Genomic DNA, 27,313 nt, shown 5'->3' with positions numbered 1-27,313 from the left:
AGGACTTTTTGCAGACCCCACAATTCTCTGTGCACAGAGGGACACTGGAAAGCAGCTAAATTGATGCAAATTTTTCATTTTCAGGAGGCCAGTATGATTGAAAGTTGTTGAAGAACAGGGAGCAATAAGTTACTGCTTTAATTTTGGTTGGCACCTCGTGATAAATAAGGGGGGTTTTGGGTTGCTTTTTGGGCACTCGGCTGCTAAAAGGTTCGCCATCACTGCCCTAGATCATCACGCTGACTTTATACTGAAGCCAACTGATGCAATAATGAAAACTAATTTATGAGGAGTATAAGATCTTATTACTTACAGACTCAGGGTCTGCAGTGATCTGAATAATTTTCTTTTCAGACTCGGAGCTGTACCAGTCCTGGACTTGAAGGCTGTACAGGTTGGGATCAAAAGCCATCTCCTTACCTGCAGCAAGAACCGTTTCTCTAGAATGAAATCAATTGTGCAAATAAGAATTACGGTAAATCTTATATTGTTCACTTTCTATAGTGACCGTTTAAGTAAAGAAACAAGAATAGAACATTACAATTGATGAGCTTTTACCCTTCTTCATGTGAATCTAGCAGAAGTAGGGAGCTTCCATCTCTAAGGCCCAACATTTTAAGGGTTTTGTTCATATCTTCCATGGCAAAAACATTCCAGCCCTCGCTGTTTTCAGAGGAAGGGGAGCACAATAGAGACTCTTTTGAGGGGCTACCAGCTAACGTCTGCTGTAAATCTTTCAACTTGAAGTTGGCTGGGAAGGCTTTCTGGCTTTCTGAGTATTTCTGTGAGCAACCATTGCTTTCTGTTTTAGATGGACACATGATTGTCAGAAGAAGAGGAGCGCAGTCGGGTCCACTCTGTACACACTGACCGCCAACCTACAATACAATACAGGAGTCTGATAAAAGGCTATTTTATTACATTTATTTTGCACGTTCACAGCTTAATGAATATTAACTAGGTGTATATAGCCTGTCCATAGAGAGACAGGTTCATTGATGACTCTTTATTAGTGGGCTATACCTGATTATGGTGTATTCTAGTGGTTAAAGTTCAGATAGTTAAAAATACAACAATGAAATACAAAAAAAAAAAAAAAAGATCCAACAATCATGGAAAGTCCAAATGAGTCTTAGAATAAGTTATCAGAGCATAGACATCATCATCATCTAGTTGACCAGAGTCCACGGTGGCCCTCAAGAATTTAAAAAAAAAAAAAAAAAAAAAAAAAAAGTGTCACTTCAGGCCAGCCACGGCGGAGGCCCTCCCTTCAGGCCAGCCACGGCGGAGGCCCTCCCTTCAAAAAGTGCTAGGTAAACAACAAAAGGGAAGTAAAACTTATTGGTATACTGCAGCCCCCATAAAAATTGTCTGGCATAGAGACCATTCTTTAAAAAAAAAAAAAAATTAAAAAAACAAATTTAAGTGAATTCTGCCAACAAAAGGGAAGTTTTCATAAAATATCAAATGTAATTGTTGTGTTGATCGACTGATGTAAAATTTCAGGTTGTGCCTTACCTGCTTTCCATCCCAAACAAATATGTCACACCCTTCATGTACTTCGACACTCAAAAGACTTTGTTCATCATCTAGAAAGAGGATATTGCATAAAAGGCATAAAACTTTCTCAGAAGAGCAAATCTACATCCATTACTGTTGGATGAACATCCTCAGAAATCACTAAAATAGCAGAGGACCGCTATGCACTAAATGTATTCAATGAGAACCTTAAAGGACACCTGTCATCAGGTCTCTGTCACTATTTCTGTCACTACTACCTGTTGGAGCAGCTCACTAGGATCCCATCACAGCCTTTATATAGTCAATTCAAACGTTATTTATTGTAAAATCATCTTTCTTTATTATGTAAATGAGGCTGGTCACATGGTCAGAGGCAGTGATGTCACCCGTTTCCCCACCTGCTCATGTCTGTGTGTAATGTATCGTAAAGCATTGCTGGTGTCTGTGCTTTATCTGCTGACATGCTCTCCCTCCTAATACACATGTATGAGACACAGACATCAGCTACACATGTACCTGACATGTTCTGCTATAACATGGCTGCTTGGAACGGTTGTAACTCTCCTATAAACACACAAGCTACAGCACCAGGAAGCACATGGAGGAGCCATTACACCATTATACAGCCGAATATGATAATGACTCATTGGACATCTCACAGGTCATTTGCATACAGCTTTAGGACCTCATTGCTTAGGTTTACAGACATGTAGAGGGACAATGAAGGGTTAGAGACAATGCTCTCTAATGGCAGTCTATGAAAATATAAATCAGTTTAGGGGGTTAATTTTCCTGACGGGTTCTCTTTAAATCTCTCTAACCTCATTTTCACATAAGAGGAGTTCGGTTTAGTGGTTGCGGGGACTAGGGTCCCTTCAGAAGCCCCAATTTTTTTCATAGATAAACATGTGAAACTTCACATAAAAGAGGGAATTTAGAAAAGACATTTCATACTCTACCTGTGGGGGCTTAGTAATTTAGTGTGGTAAAACCTGGTGATTGGTTCACTTTAAGCAGCATGTATAGATACTACTAGATTAAAGATTCATAAATCACATGTCACTTTAGGTTAATAAAATTAGATATTAGCATTTTTTATGCCTATAATCAAGTATAAAAAAGGAACAATGACTTAGGCCTCATGCACACAAATGTAGTTTAGGGACATGTGTTAACCATTATTTCAGTAAAAAGCAGATGTCAGCATGTATTTCTATGGACTCGTACCCACTGCTATGGGTCCCATGGCTTGTGTATGAACTATCTGAGGCACAAATTATAGAGCAGGTCCTATTTCTTTCCAAGTTTGCAGCTCTGGCAGTCTTTTCTCCTGTCATTGCCGAGTGAGAGAACCCTATTTGCTTGCGGTTCATATGCATGAGGCCGCCCAAATATGTAGTACAAATGGCACAGCAGACATAGAAAACAATTCTCTTTTGTACCCAAAAATCAATGGGATTTGTGAAATATCAGTTGAAATTTCTAAGACTCACCTGATAGCTCCCGGAAGACATGTAACCCTGCAGGCAGATGCTTTGCAATGCTCAGAACATTTCCTTCTATTGATTGGTCTAAAAACTGCAACACATGGCAATATAAAAGTAAAATTACTGACACACACGAAAATAGCCCTAAGGTGTTTAAAGGAAACCTACCATTTGATGCATTATGAAGCAAACAGACCATGAGAATGCTGTAGCTACACTGATGCAGATTCATATCTTGGTTAAACCCTGAGCTGAATAGTTTTGCTAAAAAAAACAATTATAACATTCAGGACCTTGGGAAAGCTGAATCAGGCTGGCTACCTAGATAAACACATTACCTGGAGCTTGTAATTACAAATTGAGGTTAGTCAAGACATGACTAATCAACCTGAGCTGAATCACTCATACACAGCAGCTGGGGGATGGTGCAGCAATTGATTATTCTGCCTTTAGGCAAAACCCAGGGATTACATCACCCTCTCCTGCAGAGAATAACTCACATGCTAGGAGAAGTACTGAACCAGCCATAGAAGTGACAAACCTTCATTATCATAATGTTATATCTGTTTTATATGGCAACACAACTCAGCACAGGGATTAACCAAGATATGATCCTGCATCAGTGTAGCTACAGCATTCTCAAGGTATGTTTGCTTCATAATGCATAAAATCAAATGGTAGGTTTTGTACAGGTTGTCATCAACTAATGTGAGCAATTACAAGCTGCATATAACACTTCAGTACATGCATAAATATACAAATACATATATATCTGCCGAACTTGAACTCCAACTACACAATTGCTTCACCAAATCCAATATGAAGAGGAGAAAAATGACTTCATGCATCACAAATTTGCTCATGTAATAAGTGACATAGTGATTGCTTAATATGGCATTGAAGGGTGATTAATAATAAAGATAAAAAGGAAATAAAAAAGAAAAAAAAAAAGGCAATTCAGCATAAAGAGGAATGACAAGTAAAATTAAAATATCACCTGGAAAATAGTTGTCCTCATGTCCCCCACAGTCCCACGTCGGTCCACACTGATCTCAAGAGTAGCGTCACCTAGAGAGGTCACTGGATGAAGAGCCCCATTATCTAAATGGTAGCACGATGACAGGTGGAGCCGCAGGTTTATGCCATTGGCTTTTCTGTCTGACTCCAATCTAGATGGATAGAAAATTTCAATGAATACATTTATCTATTATGTGTAGAATGACTATTTATGGATAAAAGAAAACTAATTCTCATCTTAATACTTTTAACTAACTGATAAATCTGGATACATCAATAAATCAATGGAGGAAAACATATGGTGTATTTTGTAGTATAGTATTTACCTAAAAATAATCAAAATGTAACAAAATTGCCATGACACATGGCTCTCTTTGGGCCAAAACAGAGACATGTTTATAAAGTTACTGCATTTCTCTGTCTTTTTTTTTTGCCAGAAAAAGGTCTTTCTAAAAAGTGCCTGTGTCCTAAAGTCCAAACTCAGGAGTATATAGCATGCCAGACTATCCTGATTGAGGACTGGAGATTGCCAGAAGCGCTGACAAAGCGATTCAGCTCACCTTTGAAGGAGCTGCAGATGTGCACCACTCTCCCTGCCCATCCTGACATGAGACTAAATGGATGTAGCAGAGCTGTATGTGTGTGTGAGTGAATGGATGGATGGATGTGTAGAGCTGTGCTTGTATGTGACCAATAGGGAATTATTAAATATCAGATTAGGGGCTTAGACCTCATAAAAAATAAATGAATAAAACATGCCTTTTTTGTTGAAGCTCCACATTAGCTTGATCCATCTGCTGTAGAAGGTATTGTGGTACTCCATACGCAGCATTGCCTTTAGCTATAAGGAAATACATTTGTATTATAAACAGTATATGTCCGTCTGATACTAAATAGAACAGAACACTAGTATTACCTTCCTGCGGTCTCTTTAGAAGACTTCTGCGGTAGAAGAGCATATACGCACTCTCTTTTCCCTGGAAATGTTTCTCTATATCTTTTTCCTGGATGCACTGCACTGAAGAATCATTGAAGTCAAACCAGTGACTACAACTTTTTTGTGGCGGTGCCATTTTTCCTGTATTATTTGGCTTACAACACTGCGGATCTGTGCCGTTTACTGAATGTGCCAAACCAACAAGAGAACCGTCTGAACTCAACTGAAAAATGGAGGCATGGTTCTGTAAGAACTGGAAATAAAAGAAAGTTTTTAAGAAAACAATAGACACAGACATTGCTAAAATAAAACATAACACTGTACTGCTTATAGGAACAGATCTAGCTGAGCTACTGTTGTGAAATATTTTTATGAAGATTTTACTCATTATACATTAGATTGAAGCAGAGCCCTCACTCCAATTGTTTCACCATGTTATTACTTCATTATGTAACATACACTCAGCGGCCACTTTATTAGGTACACCTGTCCAACTGCTCGTTAACACTTAATTTCTAATCAGCCAATCACATGGCGGCAACTCAGTGCATTTAGGCATGTAGACATGGTCAAGACAATCTCCTGCAGTTCAAACCGAGCATCAATATGGGGAAGAAAGGTGATTTGAGTTCCTTTGAACGTGGCATGGTTGTTGGTGCCAGAAGGGCTGGGCTGGCTGATCTACTGGGATTTTCACGCACAACCATCTCTGGAGTTTACAGAGAATGGTCCGAAAAAGAAAAAACATCCAGTGAGCGGCAGTTCTGTGGGCGGAAATGCCTTGTTGATGCCAGAGGTCAGAGGAGAATGGGCAGACTGGTTCGAGCTGATAGAAAGGCAACATTGACTCAAATCGCCACCTGTTACAACCAAGGTAGGCAGAAGAGCATCTCTGAACGCACAGTAAGTCGAACTTTGAGGCAGATGGGCTACAGCAGCAGAAGACTACACCGGGTGCCACTCTTTCAGCTAAGAACAGGAAACTGAGGCTACAATTTGCACAAGCTCATCGAAATTGGACAGTAGAAGATTGGAAAAACGTTGCCTGGTCTGATGAGTCTCGATTTCTGCTGCGACATTCGGATGGTAGGGTCAGAATTTGGCGTCAACAACATGAAAGCATGGATCCATCCTGCCTTGTATCAACGGTTCAGGCTGGTGGTGGTGGTGTCATGGTGTGGGGAATATTTTCTTGGCACTCTTTGGGCCCCTTGGTACCAATTGAGCATCGTTGCAACGCCACAGCCTACCTGAGTATTGTTGCTGACCATGTCCATCCCTTTATGACCACAATGTACCCAACAACTGATGGCTACTTTCAGCAGGATAATGCACCATGTCATAAAGCTGGAATCCTCTCAGACTGGTTTCTTGAACATGACAATGAGTTCACTGTACTCAAATGGCCTCCACAGTCACCAGATCTCAATCCAATAGAGCATCTTTGGGATGTGGTGGAACGGGAGATTCGCATCATGGATGTGCAGCCGACAAATCTGCGGCAACTGTGCGATGCCATCATGTCAATATGGACCAAAATCTGAGGAATGCTTCCAGCACCTTGTTGAATCTATGCCACAAAGAATTGAGGCAGTTCTGAAGGCAAAAGGGGGTCCAACCCATTACTAGCATGGTGTACCTAATAAAGTGGCCGGTGAGTGTATGTTCCCCATGATCTGTAGCGTTGCTGTAAATAAAGCGCTATGAAAAGATTTACGATTATTAGATCTAGGTTCATCTCTTAAAGGGGTTGTACAGATTCACCTTCATATATATTACCGAATAAGCTAGCAAGTGCTCTGCTCCAGTTAAACAGAATGGAGTCAGGGGCAAGGGGGCATTTATCAGGCATACAAGCCATGAAATAGGTTATAGTGCAACTGCCAGGCAGGACCTGGAGAAGAATAATTCAGGTGCAGCAGAAGACTGTGTAGTCCAATTATGCATTGGTTAAACGTGTGACAATGATACATCTCTTCTAATGTATATCTCGCCAATAAACACTCCACTATGCCCACACCCTGACCATTACATTCCAGTACCTTTCGGAGGGCTCCATGCTGCTTCCTGTACGTCTTATTCCAGGAAGATCCAGTGTGCTCCAGCAGCTTCTGACTCAGTTGATCCATAGGGATCATTTTATCAACACCAGCCTGATATAAAGAACAAAGAATACTTTACGTCTTAACTGTGTTTAAATACAATAATCAATTCAGGTTTAAAAAAGCTATTACTTTACATTACTAGAAAAGGTTTTTTTATTTTTGTGTAAGTACCTCTGCAATAATAGCTGCAAGAGCAGCAGCAGGACAATCCTGTTCATCTCCTGTGTCGCTGACTCCTCTGCTTCTATTCTCTTCCTGGAAAGACATAAAGCAAATTAGGAGATCATCATTTAATGACTTGCACCAAGAATAAACTATTAACGGTGTGTACCTACATTAGTATATGTTATTGTTTGTATAATGAAAAGTTATAAATCTTTCCAATATACTTTCTGTATCAATTTCTAGACCTTTACTTGCTGGATAGAAATCAGCACCTAGTTATGTGATGTCACACAAGTGCACAGCTCCTTAGTATCACAGAGAGTTTGACATCCGTGCACCTGTGTGACATCACATGACCAGGGGCAGATTTCTATACACAGGAAATAACAATGAAGCTTCCTATAGAATAAAAGCAAGAAGAGATACAGAATGAGCAATTGATACAGATAATATAATGGAAAATTGTATAACTTCTCAGTTCACAAACAATATCAATTATTTGCTGAAATGGAAACACACTTTAATTACAAGTCTTAAGAGGATATTTTAGCTTCTGCTTTTTTTCTCTCTCTATGGGATCTGCAGAAAATAATTCCTAGGGCTAGAATATTAAAAAGGGAAAAGAACCGCCTGTAACTTATTTACAATTATTTAAAAAAATTCACCTGACAATTCCAGTGTCCCAGTTCATCTACATCTCGGATATGTACATGATAATGGCCCCCATAACATCCGCCCTTGTGTATGATAACTGAGAATAGCTCATAGATTTGCTCTGAATCCTCCAAGTGGTTCTAAAAGAGAAGAGAGACAGTGGATGACAATGAAAACAAAGACACCTTATGAGAAAATTCCCAACAATGGCTTTTTCCATATACAAAGCGCATTAACGAATTACACACAGGTGTCTGATCACTGGTGGTCTGCACGGTCACATGCACTGGCACTGTATAGGTGCCACTCCAATTGCAGCAGTTAATGGCAGGTCTCTGCTGTATAATGCAGCAGACACCTGCCCTGTATGAAGAAGGATCAGCCTATGAGCTCTGTCCATGCATCCTTATAGGGAACGTTTCACCACATTTTTCACAAATACAGCTAATGAAAATAATTAAGGCTCTATGGGAACCTCACTGACACCCTTTCTTTTATCCAAAATGGTTTCCCTCCCAATAAAATCAACTTTATAAACTTGCCTTGCATATAGCCAGGTCCAGAGTGATTCAGGGGAAGGAACTGTAGCAGCTCCTCCCCATGCCTTCAGCAAGTAATGTCATGTGACCAGGGTGACAGCCTCTAAGGTCCTTTAGACTTCGACCGGTTCCCCATGCATATATCTGATCACATGAAATCACAGCATGCCTGCATGAACTTCTACTAACCCCCCCCCCATCGTCCATAGGGATATATCTATTATGATTAGTGGCAATACTTCAGACAAATATCCAATGCAAACAAACATTCCTCATGCAGAGCTGGAAAATAATGCAGAAATGCTTACATAAAAATATTCATACAAAATACAAAAAAGGGAACCCCTCTCAAACCTGCTCACAAAATGGGCGGATGTTGAGGCGTGTCGGAAAGGTGTACCGCGAGGTCTCTTTATAGCGCTCACACTTTGTGAAGTCGAAGTTGAACCTCAGGAGAGAGACTGTGAGGAAGGGGGGTAATGTTGCAAGTTTGGCAGACTGTGGAAAGAAAAGCAGTACAAAAACAAATTTATAAAAAAAAAAATATATATAATATATATATATATATATATATATATATATATATACACACATACACACACACACACATACATACACACGCCAAACTACTGATGAGAAAGATGCAGAAAATAAAAGAACTTAAAAAAGTGCTCAGCTACCGAAGTCACCACTGAAGTCACACAGTGACTGCAACACTGACCTACTACATGCAGTGACTGGTTGTAGTGATGGCAAGTCAGATGCAGAATAGCTGCAGAATGGGCTGCATTGGAAACAGAGGTGATGTGTGTGGCGAGTTTGGAATTTTAACAAAGAGAGTCTACCACCTCCCCAAGCATAATGATCTAAAAATATCTTTATTATTTCTGTCCATGATGTCATTTCTATGAAATTCCGGGTTACTATTATTCGTTCCTGAACCACTACTTTCTCCATCAGACAAGTAGGAGATGTGTCTTGTTATATGCATGGGAAGAAGAGCAAGGTGATTTAGGCAGAAATAGCAGTGTTCAGAACTATACTGTAAAAGTAAACATTTATGATTACTATCATTTTTATTTCATACAAGTAGCTAAACACTTTTAAACTTATTTTACAGGAGGACAAACATAATTAGAACCAGGCACCTTGGCAGCAGGGACAAGTTTGTCACAGGCTCCACAGCGATAGAGGTTGTCGCCATCAAAGATTTCTTCTTCCACATACATTGTGCATAAAGACTCCTCCAAACTGCTCATGTCCTTTACAGCTGCTGTAAGGTCAAGGAAATCTTCCTGTTCATAGGTGGAAAGAAATAACAAGAATCTGTTACACATTATTTCCACCTTCCCTGTTACATTATTTGACAATACCAAGGTTAAACCACATTATTGTGGATTACAACTCAAATGATAAGGTCTCAAAATCTCATACAAAATCTTTAGCAATTATAACCACATTTTATTCAAATCATACATAAAATTCCCTTTGGTTGCTTTTTTACTAGTTCTGACAGGTCCCCCTGGTTTCCATGCAGCGGATCTCACCTGCCTCTCACTGACATGCCCACACTCGTGGCACTGGATGCGGTTAACAATCGTTCCATGATACAAGTTCTTGATGAGATCATGGCCAGAAGTTCCCTCCAAAGAGCTTTCCAAGGCACTAAACAAAATGCGGTTTAACTCCTGGACATCGTGCTGACCAGTTTCCTAGGAGAATGAAAAGAAGAGGTAACTGGATCATCATAATCATATACAGCAGAATTTTACTGTATTGCACATAGAAGGGAAACTATTAAGGTTTGGATTTGTTAAGAAAACAAAACTAAACACAAATAATGTATGAAGTAAAGCTGACCTCATTGTTATCCCAGCCAAAACTGCTTGTAAGGTCCGCTGTTGATGCTGCTTGCTGATCCACTAGAAGCAGTTGTGCAAACAGTCGCTGTAACTGCAATGGAATGATCCGAACCTAAAGAACAATACATCAGGAAACATGAGTTTCACGTGACAAAAGTAAAACATGTTATGCATTAAGTTTTTATTCATTACCAAAATGTTATGGCATTACCGAATCCTGTTATCTCCCAAACTTAAAAGAAAACCAAACCAAAACATACTCACTTTTATGTCCTCTGCATCTTCATCCCGGAGCTTGTCTAATATTGACATGCCAGGATCACCTGGAAAAAAAGACTTATAAACGGCAGGCTGGAGCGTGGGGGCGTGATGTCCAGCCCTTATTTTAATTATTATTCAGGCCCTTTGCCACCTTCCTCTCCAGCATGGGAGGGGGAGGTGACATAACACAGGAGGCATTAATAATTAGAAGCCCGGGGCACCGGATATAACGTTCCAGCGGTCCTGGCTGCTTTATACAAGTCTTTTTCAGGCAATCCCGGCGTGTCAAGATTAGAGAAGACAAGCGTCAGGATCAAGATGAAGAGACGGTAGGCATGTGTATTTTTTTTTATTTTTATTTTTTTTAAACAAATCTTTATTAGGTACATACAATTCAAAAAAGTTTACATAAATCTGATCAGCACACATATTTTGCGACAAACATCATAAGCATAAATTTTTTAAGTGAAGTATGTGTAGTTTAATTTTGGTTATACTGCATAGTAGATTTCCTTTAACCGGTCACCCTGTGCTTTTCTAAAGGAGCTTTATGTGTACACATACCCCAAGTCTCAGCAATCTCACATTTGTGAATTCTTGCAAGTATATTGCATCAGTATTTATTATACCAAATCAGGAAAGTCCCCCCTCCCCACCCAAACAGAAAAACCTATTTCCTATTTTGGACCCGCTCTTGGTTATTACTTACTGATACCAATGTAAAATGTACAAATGTGGAAGTTGCCTCAATCTTGATCTTGTAGGCATGTTGAACTTAGAAATGATTAATAGCTACAAGTCAATAAGTTTGGAGAATGACAGTACCTTGGAATCAGGGACATCTTTGTCATCTAAAGATCCAAGCTCTTCAGGGCTCAAGGCAAAAAGGGCTTCTGTCAGAACACAAATATAACCTTTACACAATGCTCCTCACTGGAATCAGGTACATTAAAGGAAATCTAAAATCCAGAATCAAAATCCAGTATGATAAACCAGGGACACTCATTCACTCATCCAGGCAGTGTCTGTGGTAATCTTCTTATATTTCTTATCCATGGCCTCCTTCCTTCTAAATGCAACTTTTAATATTATGTTTATGAGCAACGGGGACTGTGGGGGCGTAACCAATGTCTGTAGCATCACAGACTGTTATACTGTGCAAGAGAACTTCCTCCTCCCAATGTGTGAGAGGTCATCAGGCAGAGGGAGAAGGGGAGTGCTGGGGAGAGGGTGAAAGGCGGCTTTAAATCTGCAGCAAAGAGGGTCTCTGGTAAAACCCACAAGAGCCTGTCTCATTAGCATAATTTTAAAAGTTTATTTTAAAAGGCAGAAAACCATTAATGACAAAAAAAAGAAGATTACCATGGTCACAGTAACTGGATCTATGAGTAAGTGTCCCTGGCTTATCATGATAGATTTTGATAGTAGATTTTCCTTTAATATCAACTTCATCCGACATCTCTCAGTTATACTCAAGTATAACACTTGTATTCAGCAAATGGTCACTAGTTTTGTAAGAGCCACATGAGGGCTTGAGGGCAGCATTTAATATTCCGTGCCATGTACTGAAATGGAGAAAAATTTCAAATCCAGTAAAACTGACACAAATGCATTGCGCCATTTGCTTAAGGGCTTTGTTTTCTGAAGTTTCCCTATGCTGTCCAAAGAACACATCCCATTTATTCTTTGGATCGGTTCAATTATAGAGATTCAAACTGTTGTTTTTGTTAGGTTTCAATACAAATGTCTCTTGCTATATGCAGACACCAGTAACTCTTTTACACTATAATGTATGAAACTGCATGAGATGCTATTTTTGTGATACCATTTTGGGAAATGTATTTATTTGTGTTAAAATTTGTCTGTGTGGCCAAATAGCAAATGTACTTATCTGGGTGTCCTTTTACATTACATTCACACTAAGATTATTACATTTATATATGCATTCTAGGGGGTGATTAAAATTTTTAAATATTTTTAAGGATGTTATAAAAATCCCCGAATGAAAGCCACCCGCAGCCTCTCCATTGGGGCACTCCTGTGTGATATCTTAGAGAACCACCCCTCCGCTTTTATATGAGTCACTGCTGTAGCAGGCTTCGGCTTGAATGGGACAGCAGTTACTCAGATGGGAGGGTCTGTGCAATTCAATGAAGAGATCTTACACACAAGTGCACCAAAAATCAAGTCCAGCTACAATGCTGGAATGAAAATGTATTTCTCACAGTCAAATACACAAAGAGTTATGGTTAAATCGAGCTGCTACCTACCAACATCTGGATTCTTTTTATGGTTTTTGTTCTCTAAAATTACATATTCTATCATTTGCCCTATGCATTTACCATTGGAAATCTCTAATTTGCTGCAATTTTCGAGTGAATATGGGATGTAACTTATTACAGTTTATGCTCATATAGAGCAGCATAAATAGATCATATTTTAGCACAGGAACCTAAGGGAATATTTGCATGAAGTCTGTATGTTATTCCTTGGCTTGTGTGTTTTTCCTCCTACACTCCTCCTGAGGACAATGAGTGATGACAACATATGTAGTTGCTGTATAAGCAACAGACATGAATCACATACCTCGGAATTCTGGAGTGAAAAGTAAGGTCTGCAAGAGCGAATTGAGGTAACAGGTGCTGCCTTGGTTCCTGAGGCCACTTAATCTGGTTTCTCCCCTTGGCTCCAGTATTTCAGAGTCTTTGGGTTTTGTCTTCCTGCCATTAGTAGTTGTAGTGGTTGAAAGGAAAGAGAAATCTTCATATTCTTCAAAGAGATTCCCAAACATTTCTGATGAAGCTTTGTAAGTCTGTAAAAAGCAAAAGGACAAAACATATAAAACATCAAGAGTTAAATGAGTCACTATACATGTAAAAACCTGAGTCTGTAAGAAGTTACATGCAGCAATGCCATCTATCACAGCCCATGCCTGATCAGGACTATATGGTCAACAAATGCCAGAGAAAGTGACTATGGCTGGCATCTTAGGCCACTTTCACACATTTATCAAGTCTGGAAATGTGTGTCTAGTTTTTGGGATTTCTTGTAAAATTTTGGATTTGCCTGATTTTGGATTTATGTGAGTCTCTTGGTTTTTTTTTGAGATTTTTGACCACTTGCGCTAATATTTGTGACGTCCACAACTGGATTTTTATAAGAAAGACGAGCCATTGGTAACGTGTTGCCCGGTGTTTACATGCTGCTTTCTATTAAAACACATATGCGATCAGGCCAAGTCCCTCCCTCTTTCCAAAACAAGTGAATGCAGCCTTAGCACTCTTGTAATATCCTCACTATTTTGGATCAATGTTTAATATAGATCCAGGCACCCTTCCAGAGCATCCCATTTTTATCAGGAGTGCGGAACAAGGACTACATTATTTATTTTGCATCAACATTAGTAAATCAATATCAGGACAATAGTCCAACAGCAAGAAACAATAGGGGCACTGTCCATTTGAGCCACTGGTCAGACCTTCACAGCTTGGTTAAAAAGCAGCCACATCAACATAATATTGTGGCTCTCAGCATTATAGCAATAGGAATAAAAGTCATTTTATGACCATAGGCATATGAAGCATGAAGAAAACTGCATCACTCACTGATTTAAAAGTCCATAATCTTTATTCAAAAGTCCTCCTTTTTTTTTTATATGGACTTTTGAATTAAGATTATGAACTTTTAAATCAGTGAGTGATGCAGTTTTGTTCATGTTTCATAGAGAAAGTTTAACTTTCTCTGCAGAGTGGCGTTTCCCATGGGAGTGGCCAGTGAGAAGCGGAAACCGCTCAGTCACGTGTCTATTTACAATAGGAGGGACAGATGCATGACTGAGTAGTTTCCCAAGGGTTTGGGGAAACTGCTTTTCACTGGCCACTCCCATGGGACACTGCTCTGTAGAGAGAGGTAAACTTTCATCTAAATTTTCTTTTTATCAGAAAAAGAGTTTTAATATAAAAACACTTTGGCAATGTGCACACTATTCTCTATGGGGACATGGGGAGCACGAAAAAGGGCTTATGTTCTTGTGAATCAGGATAATGCAGAGAGGATCTGTCCTTACAGTTTCAAGCAGAGCCATACAATTTGTTGTATGGTTATGGGTTTGGGTTAAGGATTTGGATAATACAGCAGAAAGGATTTTACTATCAAAGGAAGTTGTGGATTTTTTATTTATATTCCTAATAGCCTGTTCACAACAGAGACTCTGATCTTCACAGATGGATGGGGTTCGAAACCCAAGACCCCTAATGTATGTGATGCCTCTATATATATATACCCAGTCACCCAGATACAGGCAGCAGATCTGGCTGAATAGAGAGGATGTTGTAGGATCCAGCTACCAGTGCTCAGCCATCAGATGTTACCATGTGTGGCTCGATTTACTGCAGCAGACAAATCACAGCTACAGATCACTGCTGACATAAAGGAACTGCATCGCATACAGGTCCCTCTATAGATATCCTTTACATGTACGAGCCTAAAACCCCGTACTCATTATACAAAACAGACCCACGTCTTAACGGCCCTGAAAGGACGATGATTTACCTGCTGGCAAGCGAGCCAATCGGGCAGAAATGAAAAGAAGAACTAGGTCTGCTACCTGGGAGCCGCCATCTTTGTTGTATATGCTGTCAATCTAAGGGAGTTCCTGGGAAATGTAGTCTTAGCCCAAAGGAATTACGGGATGGACAAGGGATAATGAACTACATATACCGGCATGCTGTGCGCCGCCCCGTTGCAGGAAGTGAAAGGCGAGACGTTAAAAACTTTATTAGCTACAAGAAAGACTTGGACATTGATGTCCCGTATATTTATTTTGCACATTGCACGTGGTAGTGTTATTGATAGTAGGAAGTATAATTTTCTCATAAAAGTTTTGAGATAAAACTGATAAATATGTTGGGCGGTAGCGCTGTACTGTACCATGAGGGCACCTGTTGTAGAATTGCGCCCCCATTCATATCCCTCCTATTTGGCGTTCTGTTGGAAATGGGCATGATTCCTGGCCGTGCGCAGGCCTCAAATAACTCTGCATAAATATTACTGAAGATGAGGAGACACCTGTACCATCCAATTTTTAGTTTTTCCCTTGAGCTCTGCAGGGCTGGGGCATCTTAAAGGAAACCTACCATGAACTATAACCAAAATTAAACTGAACATACTCACCCATAGTCCTCTTCATCTTGATTCCGACTCTTTTATTCTTCAACTTCAACACGCCTGGATCGCCTTAACAAAAGACTGGGCTGCTTATTATTCGCGTTCTAGTGAATTCACGCTTCATGCGCGTTAGATTCCTCCCTCTCCCATGGTGGAGGGAGAGATGACATCACGCAGGTGGCGTGAATAATAAGCAGCCCAGAGCGCCTAACATCGCGTCCCAGATATCGCTTCTTTTTTTCAGGCGATCCCGGCATGTCAAGTTTAAAGGGGTTATCTGAGATTTATAAATAATTTAGGGCCGACTAGGGTGGGCTTTTTGAAAAAAATAAACGTGTACTCCTCCGTCACTGCTGATGTCCAGCGCCGCAGTCCGTCTGATCCGTGCCCCGTCTGGGATCCACTGCCCGAGGTGGCCGGCCACTCCCACCAGCCAGGCGGATGCTCCCTTAGCCAGGCGTGGGGCATCAGCAGCTACAAAGGAGGTGAGTACACGTTTTGTTTTGTGTTTTTAAAAGCCTGCGCCAACCCGGCCTTAAGTTATGTAATAATCTTGGATAACCCCCTTAAAAAGACATTTTTTCTAGCCAAAGTTCTTAAATCCATCATTTCAAAAGATCAATGTAGGTTTATGTCAAGGAGCCAAACAAGAGACGCCACACCTTGAATTAACTTCAAATAATCTGAAAAAATAATCTTAACTGCCTCAAAGTTAATGTTTCTTAAAAGTCTTGTTGATATGGCATTTATCGCCCAGACGCCTGCCAGTGCCTGCCCCCTTAGTATATAGCCAGTGCCTGCCCCCCATAGTGTATACAGCCAGCAGCCACAGAGTTTATACAGCCAGCCCCTGCCCCCTAGTATATAGCCAGCAGCCCCCTAGTATATAGCCAGCCCACTAGTACATAGCCAGCATACCCCTAGTATATAGCCAGGAGCCACCTTTTATATAGCCAGCAGCCCACTTGTATATAGCCAGTGCCTGCTGCCTTGTATATAGTCATCCCCTGCCCCCAGTACATAGCCAGTAGCCCCCTGCCCCCCTAGTATATAGCCAGTAGCCCCCTGCCCCCGGTATATAGCCAGCAGCCAAAGTCCCTAGTATATAGCCAGCAGCCCCCTTCTATATAGCCAGCTGCCCCCTTGTATATATCCAGTGCCTGCACCCCAGTATATAGCCAGTGCCTGCCCCCAGTATAGAGCCAGCCGCTGCCTCTTAATATAGAGCCAGCACCTGCCCCCAGTATATAGCCAGCCCCCTGCCCCCTAGTATATAGCCAGCAGTCCCCTTGTATGTAGCTAGTGCCTTCCCTTCTTCTATATAGCCAGTAGCCCCTTGTTTATAGCCAGCAGCCCCCTTGTATATAGCCAGTGCCTGCCCCCTTGTATATAGCCAGTGCCTACCCTCATTATATAGCCAGTGCCTGCCCCTCAGTATATTGCCAGTGCCTGACCCCTTGTATATAGCCAGTGCCTGCCCCCCAGTGTATAGCCAGTGCATGCCCTTTCATATATAGCCAATGCCTGTCCCACAGTATATAGCCAGTGCCTGCCCCCTTGTATATATCCAGCAGCACCCAGCCTAAAAAAAAAATCTGTACTCACCCTTTCATTGCCCCCGCGCAGGTCCACTTCTGTCATCAGCTCCATCTTTGGGTCCCCTCGAGATGCCATGATGTCAAGCGCTTGCTGACATCATGGTGTGTGCGACGCAGTGCACGGTGACCCGAAGACGGAGCCGGTCCTACCCCAGTAATAGCAGTGTTGAATCTCTAGCTTTGTGCTACAGCTGCAGTGTGGTAGATTTTTGGGTCAGGTAGACCCACTCCACCTCAGACTCCACAAGAAAGGGTATCAAACTAATTCAACATTGTTTGCAACCCAGATAAAATTCCCGAGGGCTGAGCGAAGACTGGTTAAGAAGGAGAAGGGGAAGGATATTAGAAGGGGTATGTATAGGTAGAAAAACTGGGGCATTAGATCCATCTTAAGGACAGGGATGCGACCAAACCAAGACAAATGACTGCTACAATAACGGGCCAGGTTTGTGAGGTTAACTTTGAAGTTACTGAGATGACTAAATCTGGAGAACTCAGCTAGGAGACTCAGGGTTCCGAAACATATAGGCACACAAGTTGTTTGCACATAAGGCAGGTTTATATTGTTTGGAGACAATCTGGAGACCAAGCACACTGGGATTGTTGTAGAGGGTGGTGGCCAAATGTTTCATAACCAGAACATTATTCAAATGCTTATAGAAAAATATTTTATTATTGTCCACAAAACACAAATATTTCTAGTATAAAAGCTCTCTAAGTTCCTCTGTAGTGTTAAGTAATTAATTCAGGCAAGCCTGTGAGCCCCCTGTTTTGTGGGTATTAGACCTTAGACTAGGCAGTGTTCTCTTTCTTTATACCTGCACCGTGGATCATAAAAACATCCCTGTTCATGCATTTCATGCCTTCCCAGAGTACTGGGAGAGCAATCTGAACATTGGCATGTTCCGATAAGAAGTCAACAATCTGTTGGTGAATATCAGTCACACAAACCAAGTCTTTAAGTGGATTTGCTATCACAGAGTCTGGTGACTCGCCCAGAACATGTCAATGCGGTTACAGGAGTGATGAGGGGAAGTTTAGGTGTAGCCTCTACCTTGAGGGTTCAGGATGTGGCATATGTCGACTAGTTGTGAGTCATGTAAGGACACTTCAGGGTGCGTTGCTGGGGGATCATGGGGAAGTTAGAGTCAGTTCCTAAAAAATACTACACCCTCAGCAGAGCTGCATAGGCTTTAAATTACTTGCAATCATCTGAATTTGGCCCCAATTGGGGAGGTACAGCCTAGTGTAATCATGTTTTCACACACCCTCAGTATGAGAATTACATACTGGCTCTCAGGTTCAATTTTAGAGTCCAGCAACTCATATGCCAGCCTTTTGAGAATGGCGATGGAAATGCCTCTCAATTTGGCTGTAGAATTAGTGCTATGGAAACAAGTGATGTCTGTCCTGGAAGTCAGAGATGTGGTGTGTGCGAAATTGCATTTCCTGCAGGAAGAGAATATCAGCTTTAAGCTTATGCTTACACTACAATATCTGAGATCTCTTCTGGGGGATATTCAAGCTCCTGCCATTAGTAACATATCAGCGGTTATAAGGGCTCTGTTAGAATAAGTAAAAGGATAATAAAGTTCTGGTTTCAATACCAGTCCTTGTGAATTGTAAATGTGTACGAAAATTAGCTGCATGTTGCTGATGCAAACTTCTAATGCCAGGAGTCTCCATCACCCATAGTATGTGCATTATTTTTCCATTACAAAACTATGGGGGATATTTATCATACGCTGGCGCTCGTGCAAATTCGCAGCCCGATATATATCAAGAGGCTTCCGCCTCTTGATGTATCGGGGCGGGAGGCTGCGAAGCATTTATCCTACGCCAGGCAGGCCGCTCGGCCGGCCATGCCCCCCCTTCACACCCTTCACGCCCCACTGGCGTAAAGGTGGCGGGGAAAATAATCGCAAAAGCTAGAAATAAGCTAGCATTTGCGATTATTTCAGGGCCTCTGCGCCACTGGCGTTGCACAGAGGTCCTGATAAATATCCCCCATTGTCTTAAAATGACTTAATGGTGGGAAGTCATAGCTTGTTTAAGTTGAATAATGAATTATATATCATTGTAGGAGGACCTCAATAGGCAGTTGCTTTATAAGAACCCTTTGAAACTTGCCCACCATGGCTCAACAGTATAGGGCAATGATAGGTTCAAATCGCAGTCTCTTTATTGTCCAACAGCCAACAGCAGTAACAGCATGTTGAATATCCATCTCTGGTGGCAGGCAAGGCTGGTAGCAAAGATGGCTAGAAGACTCAGATTATTCCATTTAATGCTGAAGCTGGAAAACTCTCCTTCCTGTTCTTGGTCGTCTTTGGAGTTTCTGTCTCACAGCTCCTCACTAATCAGCTCCACTTCTAGAAGAAAAACCCCAGAACCAGTGTGTATATACAGTTGTTTACATACACTATATGAAAAACATATATGCATGTTTTTCTCACTATCTGACATGAAATCAGAATAAAACGTTCCCGTTTTAGGTTAATTAGGATCAGGGCAGTTTCTAAGTTTGTCGGTCTTCCACCCCAAGAAATATTTGACTGACATCTACAGGGTAATAATATCATGTAATAATAAGAGCATGATGTTAGAATTGTTCTCCTTTACCTGGGAGGCAACAGGTAGTTCATTGGATAGCAGACTGATCATAGTAGCATCAATCTGATACAGGGATAAATCCATTTCTCAATTGCTCTTATTAATAAGGGCAGAATAGTATGAGAGTAGCATAAGCTGGACAAGCATCTGGGCACAATACAGGATTTGTGAAAAAGATTATCAAACTTGGTAAACCAGGTCTCCACAGAAGCGGAACCAAGCATAGGTCTAAGGAATAAAAACATGTTTTCATGTTGGGAAAAATTATGTATTCATTTTATCAACAGTTCCGAATCAGAATATTCTTTATTTTAACTTTGCCCAAACCCCATTAAGACTAAAAAAAATTGGTGTCTTATTAAAAACTGAAATGTCATGCTCCATCAGCATTTATTGCACATTATCATTTTGGAATCAATGGTCAGAGATAAAGGACTATTGTACTTTTTTGCTGTGTTCTTTTTGCTGTCTCATGGTGACATCTAATGTCAGTAATATCAATATAATTCTGCCGTAATATGTTATCCTTTTTGCATAAGAATATAGCTATACTTGCTATGTGAGGGAGTTTTATTAATAACATTGCTACAAATGCTGTATTTCGTTTGATATATGTTGTTTCTTTTGGACTAGGTAAGTTCTATTCTAAGGGGTGATCTCAATATCAGATCATTGGGAGTTCAGCACTCAGCACCGCCACAGATCACCTGTTTTAGCAGCCCATAAACAGAGAAAAGAACAGAATGCAAACAGCCCTGTTCTCTGTGTAGTGGCTGAACCTTGTCGCTGGAGCTTAGTGCCTATTCAAATGAATGGGAGATGATTTGCAGGAACCAGGTCTGTCTGATTCCTGTTACATTTTATGTATATCAGTTAATGAGAAGAGCTGATCTGTAGGTTGGGGGCTGTTTGTTGTACCTCCATCAATCTAATATTGAGCTCAGAAAACCCCTAGAACAAATGTACATGCAGGGGGGAAGCCCAAACGACTGGTACTGTGGTGTCGAGACGACACAGAAAATACACAAATATGTGCTGATGATGGGAAACAAAGAGAAATATTGCGTATATAGTGATAAGTATTAGAAATAATTGCTCACACTCCTGGGTAGATAATCAACTGCTCAGTCTCCATTATTTTTCGATGCCTAGTCCGCCGGCCAAGGACACAATTCATAAAAAGTCACTTGAAGAAATGGCCCAGCACCAAAATGTCATCAATATTAAAAGGTTTAGTGCAAAAGGAGTTACAGCTGTTATCCTAAACAACCTGAGAACCATAGCAAACCCGTGTGAAAGAAATGCTTAAAGGGAACCTACCACCCCGATTCTACCTATAAAGGTAGAAGGAGTGGTAGGTGGATGGATGGGACGTGAGGATAGCCCTTTTTTGGGCTAATCCTCACGTCCCGGGTGTCTTTTAGAAAACTTTATTGCATGTATATGCTAATTTTTTTATGCGGCTACTGGGGCGTGGAGTAGCCGGACATGAGGCTACTAGTCGCGGCTACTCCACGCCCCAGTAGCCACGTTACTCCGCCTACCAGGTCATCTTCGGCGCGCAGCTCCTGGTAGCTGCGCGCCCTCGTCCGAGTCCCCCGGCTACTGCGCCTGCGCTATCCTCATGTCCCATCCATCTACCACCCCTTCTACCTTTATAGGGAAGCGAACTTTGAAGACCAGGCCACTGATCTGCGACAAAGGTTTCGTGAGCGGGGCTACTCTAATCGATCTATTGAAAGCGGGTATCGACGGGCAAAGAGGACAAAGCGAGAGGATCTTTTGGCACCAAGAATGGAGCCAAGATACTAAGGTGAGATTCATCACGACTTTCAACTCACAATGGGAAAAAGTGAGAGGGGTGCTACTGAAGCACTGGCAGATCTTAAGGATTGATCAGACCCTTCAGCAATATATACAAAAAAATCCATCCATTACCTACCGCCGATCAAAAAATCTAAAGGACCTCCTGGTCCGAAGTACTCACAATACTCCATCCTGTCGTAATGCGTTTGGTTCTCGTGGACCTAAATGGGGGTGTCGCCCTTGTGGCAACTGTGTGGCGTATGTGAACGTTGAAACTACCACTGTCTTTTTCGATTCCACCAGACAAAAACAGTATAGGATTACACACATGATAACCTGCACGACGATTGGGGTAATCTACTTTGCCACATGCCCCTGTGACCTCATCTATATAGGTCTAACATCTCGGGAGCTTCGACGCTGAATTCGAGAACACGTTTTGGGTATTGAGGCAGCCAGAAGTGAAACAGATCTGACGAAATTGAATACTATTCCCCGTCACTGTAAGGAATGTCACCAGTGCGATGGATCCAAACTTAAGGTGAGGGGGACTGATCGGGTTCTAATAGATGCTAGGGGGGGCAATTGGAGGAAGGTGCTGGCCCAGAGAGAGACCAAATGGATTTATCTCTTAAATACGGTTACCCCGCATGGTCTCAATGAGAATCTAAGCTTCGCACCGTTCTTATAATTTTTCCTCAAAAAATATTCTTCCTTGCTTTTCATTAGGTTTTCCTCTCCAGTGTAGGTTTTACTAATGTTTTTTATCTTTCTTATTTTTTCCAAAAAAATGTTTCCCTTTCTCCTTTCTTTTGTTATGTAATTTGATTGTGAACAAGTGCCTTTCACCTTGTCTTCTTCTCTTCACAGTTACAATTTGGACCATCTTCATATCATCTTTGGGACATTTTTCAATTTTTGCGCTTTAATGGAAGCTTCATCTAGCATTGATTGCCCTCCCCTTTCACCTTCACGAGTGTCTCACTGGGTTTTGCACTGCACTGTGTGTTCACATTTTTATCCTATTCCTTTTATCCCATCATTTGTGCATGTATTTTTGGTCTATACTGCTGGTAATACTTTATGCACTGTATATTGCTTAGGTGCAATTTAAGCTTGTATACCCATTTTCATGTATTTCTGACTTGCAAAGTGACAATTTTTAGCACTTTATATTTGATTATATGTCCACTTTTTGCATCTTTGATAATTTTTGGAGGTATTTTCTTGCACTAGAACATAATAACATGTTTGTGTACTAATAGGGTATTTGTCTACAGGTACTATTTTGCACTTTATTTAATTAGTACTGTACACGTCGACTAACATGGTTAGTATCTCCGATTATGATGTTCACTTGGCTGTCATACTTGCACAGCCTGTTTAAGCACTTTTTAGGCCAATAGACTCTCATAGGCACGATGCACTTTTATTACATTCTTGAGGTCAGCTTTTATTATCCTATGTGTTTTTACTTGCACTTTGCACTTTTTTGTACCTAGGGGCTAGATGTCTTGCTCTATTGTCGCTTTGATGACTTCTCAGCGACACTTCTTATTAATGTGCAGCACACAGTTTATTCATTAGCGCCAGTTTTTACCCCTATTATCTATGGTGCGACATACTGCACCGTGCGACACATTTTTTGGCGCAGGCGCACGCACCCTTCTGTGTGTGCGGGGTCCCGCGAGAATTTGTCTTCCCGAGCCTGCGCCTTACCCAGGCGCTTTACTTCCGGTTTCCACGCTGTGCCTTTACAGCGTTTGGGTATGTGGATGCATTCACATCATTCTTTTCACCTGTGCCCATTACTTTTAGTCCCCTTTCATTGGTCCTGTGTTAGTTAAATAGGCACTAGTTCCTTTTACCTGCACTCCCCTTGATAAAGCACTTCGTGCGAAACACGTGTCGGGGCAATCCTCTGCTGGTCATCATTTGGTATGGTATTTGTTACTGTTTTGGTCATCCCATTTAAATGTGTCATTGTTTACTGCCTTGTTACCATGCACTATAGTGCATAGGCTTGTTATAAACAACTCTCATGACTGTTTCACCTACCTCGAGGCTATTTGTTTAGCGATTTATTGTACCATGCAGAGTTTTTAATTTTTGTTGCTTGTCCAGTAATTGTATCTACTGTTAATGTATTTTTGCACATAATAAAGTATTCTTTGTGGCAATTAAATTTCTCTTTTTGGGTGGTACGTCACTCATGTTCAAACTTTTTGGTGTATGTTTATTACCTGATTGCGGCTGCTTTGCCTGCCCACAATCAATCAGGTGTATTTTTGTTGTGTACTTTATAGGTAGAATCGGGGTGGTAGGTGCCCTTTAAAAAAAAAAATCAGGATCTCGATATCCTGTTTATGGTGGTCAGGTACCCTGATTTTGTTGTGATAGAACCGAGGTCTTTGTAAGACCAGAGGCTGTATGTTTTCTGGCCATTACAATGTGTCAGTGCCAAATCATTCCCTTTCCCTAGAACTGATATAAAAATAAATAAACAGTAAAACTCATCAACATGTTAGGTATTGCGGTGTCGGAAAATGTCAGAACTTTAAAAATATAATAACAGCTATTCTCATAAAATAGTACCCAAATGTTCAGGATGCCACTTTTTCGCCAGTTTGCAACCTATAGAGTGGTCGAAATGAAATGATGTCATGTCATCTGCTCTGTACACTGAAATACGAAAAAGTTATTAGCGCCAGAAGATGGCAATATTAAGATTTTTTTTCATACAGAAGGTTTAATTTTTTAAAATGCTTTAAAACACATTAAAACCTATATAAATGTAGTACCCTGTAATCGTATTGACCCACAGAATAAAAATCACATGTCATTTGGGACGCACAATGAAAGCTGTAAAAACCAGCCCACAAGCCAATGGTGCAAATGCGGTTTTCACTTATTTCACTGCATTTGGAATTTTTTCCTTGCATGTCATGGTAAATTAAATACTGTCACTGTGAAGTGCAATTTGTTACGCAGAAAACAAGCCCTCACATTGCTGTTTACATGGAAAAATAAAAAAAGTTATAGATTTTTGAATGTGGGGTGTGAAAAATGAAAACACGAAATCGAAAAAAGTTCTGGTCGCTAATAGGTTAAGTGCTCAAATTTAGTAAAGTTGGAAAGGTTGTAGAAAAATATTGCATACCTCTATTTTCAGATTTTGGATCTGATGTGTTTTTATCAAGATATTCCCTTTTTCAATGGGTTTTTAACACATTTTAATTTTTTACAGTGCCATCTGTCACCAAAATTGAAAAAGACCTAAGTCATGTCAATGTCATTTTTCCTGGGGAATATTATTTCCTGCCAAATAAAACATTGGGATTCCAATTAAAAGGTAAAGATTAGTGTTATAAAAAGTGAAAAGTCATGCTCCATCACCATTTATTGCATGCCAACATTTTGGATCAATGGCCAGAGCTCAAGGACTTTAACACATTTTTGTAATGTTCTATGCACAAAAATATTCATTGGCTATGTCACTGTGACAAACTAATACACGTAATATCAGTATAATTCTGTTGTAATATGTTAACCTTTTTGCATAAGAACACTTGCAAAGTGAAGAAGATTTATTAATACTATTGGTACAAATACTGCATTGGATTAATATAAGCACCATTACAGTTATTTTTTTTTGTCTATGTATTACCTACTCTAAGGCTACATTCACACTACCGTATGGAGGACATATATACGGCTGACGTATATACGGCCGATATACGTCCTTCATAGACGGCAATGTGCGCACGGTGCCCTACCGTACCGCTCCGTACCCCGGAAAAAGATAGGACCTGTCCTATCTTTACCCATAGTACGGCGCCATGCGCCATAACTTCCTATGAAGAGGGGCGGGGGTGACCTGCGCTCACCTCCTCCTCCTCTCCCCGTGCACTGCCGTTGCCCGCTACTGTACGGTACGGGCGGGCAACGGCAGTGTGAATATAGCCTAAGGCTTCCAGCACTCAGCACCCCCACATATCAGCTGTTTTTAGCAACCCATAAATAAATAAAATAACAGTATGCAGGCGCCCCTGCTCTCTGTGTATTGGCTGAACTGTGTCACTTATTCCATCCTGAATACAAAGCCATTGTGCCCCACAAAAAAAACAACTTGTACTAAACTTTGGGCTCCAGTCCTGACTCTCCCTCGCAGCTCCCTTCTGTTCTCCTGCCGGCAGCCCCGATGTCTACGAAAGGACACAGGCCGGTGTGCGTGATGACGTCGTGCGTGATGAGTCCTGCAGAGAGGGGTGCCGATGTAATAAAATGCACCAATGTAATTTATTTTTCAGGTAGCAAGGACTTGGCATCCATTGGCAAGTCCGTGCTACCGGTGGCGAAATGCCGCTCCTAAAAGGGGTCCTCATGGCAGATGGTCAACCTATTGGCCCACATTTACTAAGAACAGTGCAGTCTGTACTATGTGCAGTTTGCCTGTGTAGTGTGCAGAATGCGCCAGATTCAGGATTTCTGGCCATGTTCTTCATGAATCTGTCACCCCCTGCACTTCCCCGACAGACTTCACCACTTTTTTGGGGGGCACCTTTAACACAGGGCGTGTGACACATTTCTGTTGGAATTTGCATGATAATTTGCAGAAATTTGTGTCGCATTAAGAATAGTGTAGCCACACTACAAAACGGCACAAATGTGTTTTGGACACTTCGTAAATGTGCAAAGTTTGCCAGAAAACTGACGCATGCACCTTAGTTAATGCACCCCATTGTGTGTGTAAAGTTGGACCAATCTCTCTAGTTGAAGTGGTATTTCCATCGCGACATTCCCATTTCATTTAATTCATCTGCAATATATAATACGCTTGGATTCAGTAGATATTACCACAGGACCTGCAGTGACTCTGAGCCATTCCTTTTTCTAAAAACAAATATGTTTTTTTGTCCGAGCACTCCATCAGAGTCATTTTTAAGGACCATATGAGTACATTTATGAGAAATTGTCTTCACACAAGTACAATTATTTTAATAACATCCAACTGAAGACATGTATGGAATATGAATTAAATTAAATGTGAATGTCCCATTGGTAATATCCCTTCAATAAGTTTTAGGTTTTATTTTACCTAGTGGCTAGTTTACTCTGAATTCTTTTTGACCTGTAATGCAAGATTGTAAATTGTTTTCGTTCTTTCTTTCTTTGTATTCTAGGTAATCATGGTTTTGGCAGTGTTACAAACAAAAAAGAAATCTCTAATTCATGCTAATGATTAATGTGTCCTCAGATGACTTTGGGAAATACCCTTTAAAGAACAAAACTCATTTTTATGTTGGGATACACAATCCACAGTGCACTAGGAGCTGCTTACCTCTAAAAACTGCACTAGGAGCTGCTTACTTACTTACAACAGACGCCGCAGTGTTACACTGCTAGCGTTATCAGAAACCTTCGATAGCACTAGCAAACACTACAACATAGAAAATGCGCTGCTTCACCCCCGGACCGCCCTCCTACTCCATAGGCCGGCAGTGACTGCTGAGCTTCACGCGCCAGTCACGGCCCCCTCATGAATACGCCCGATCACTTACAGCGTGTTTTCTATTGTACAG

At 41.0% G+C, this 27,313-nt stretch overlaps 1 protein-coding gene across 2 annotated transcripts in view; it reads right to left on the bottom strand.

The window, feature by feature from the left end:
- USP40 (ubiquitin specific peptidase 40) overlaps nucleotides 1-15,234 on the bottom strand; it is a 35,210-nt gene extending 19,976 nt beyond the window's left edge. Inside the window, exons 1-17 of one of the 2 annotated variants that reach the window (XM_072121482.1) lie at nucleotides 15,100-15,234; nucleotides 13,135-13,360; nucleotides 11,374-11,441; nucleotides 10,286-10,399; nucleotides 9,973-10,137; nucleotides 9,574-9,720; nucleotides 8,780-8,923; nucleotides 7,898-8,026; nucleotides 7,239-7,322; nucleotides 7,005-7,115; nucleotides 4,942-5,215; nucleotides 4,785-4,866; nucleotides 4,006-4,177; nucleotides 3,015-3,099; nucleotides 1,519-1,589; nucleotides 559-878; nucleotides 314-440 (exon numbers count right to left, since the gene is read on the bottom strand). In XM_072121482.1, the coding sequence (XP_071977583.1) occupies nucleotides 314-440; nucleotides 559-878; nucleotides 1,519-1,589; nucleotides 3,015-3,099; nucleotides 4,006-4,177; nucleotides 4,785-4,866; nucleotides 4,942-5,215; nucleotides 7,005-7,115; nucleotides 7,239-7,322; nucleotides 7,898-8,026; nucleotides 8,780-8,923; nucleotides 9,574-9,720; nucleotides 9,973-10,137; nucleotides 10,286-10,399; nucleotides 11,374-11,441; nucleotides 13,135-13,339 (2,298 nt within the window). In that variant the 5' untranslated portion in view covers nucleotides 13,340-13,360; nucleotides 15,100-15,234. Of the gene's footprint in view, nucleotides 1-313; nucleotides 441-558; nucleotides 879-1,518; nucleotides 1,590-3,014; nucleotides 3,100-4,005; nucleotides 4,178-4,784; nucleotides 4,867-4,941; nucleotides 5,216-7,004; nucleotides 7,116-7,238; nucleotides 7,323-7,897; nucleotides 8,027-8,779; nucleotides 8,924-9,573; nucleotides 9,721-9,972; nucleotides 10,138-10,285; nucleotides 10,400-10,551; nucleotides 10,670-11,373; nucleotides 11,442-13,134; nucleotides 13,361-15,099 lie in introns of those variants that run through there. The other variant, XM_072121483.1, reaches the window with a different exon arrangement.
- Nucleotides 15,235-27,313: the final 12,079 nt, after the last annotated feature.

Source organism: Engystomops pustulosus, chromosome 8 (genome assembly GCF_040894005.1).
Source record: "Engystomops pustulosus chromosome 8, aEngPut4.maternal, whole genome shotgun sequence".
Lineage (NCBI taxonomy): Eukaryota > Metazoa > Chordata > Amphibia > Anura > Leptodactylidae > Engystomops > Engystomops pustulosus.
The sequence above is the reverse complement of the archived record's forward strand: the minus strand, read 5'-3'. Positions and strand labels throughout refer to the sequence as shown.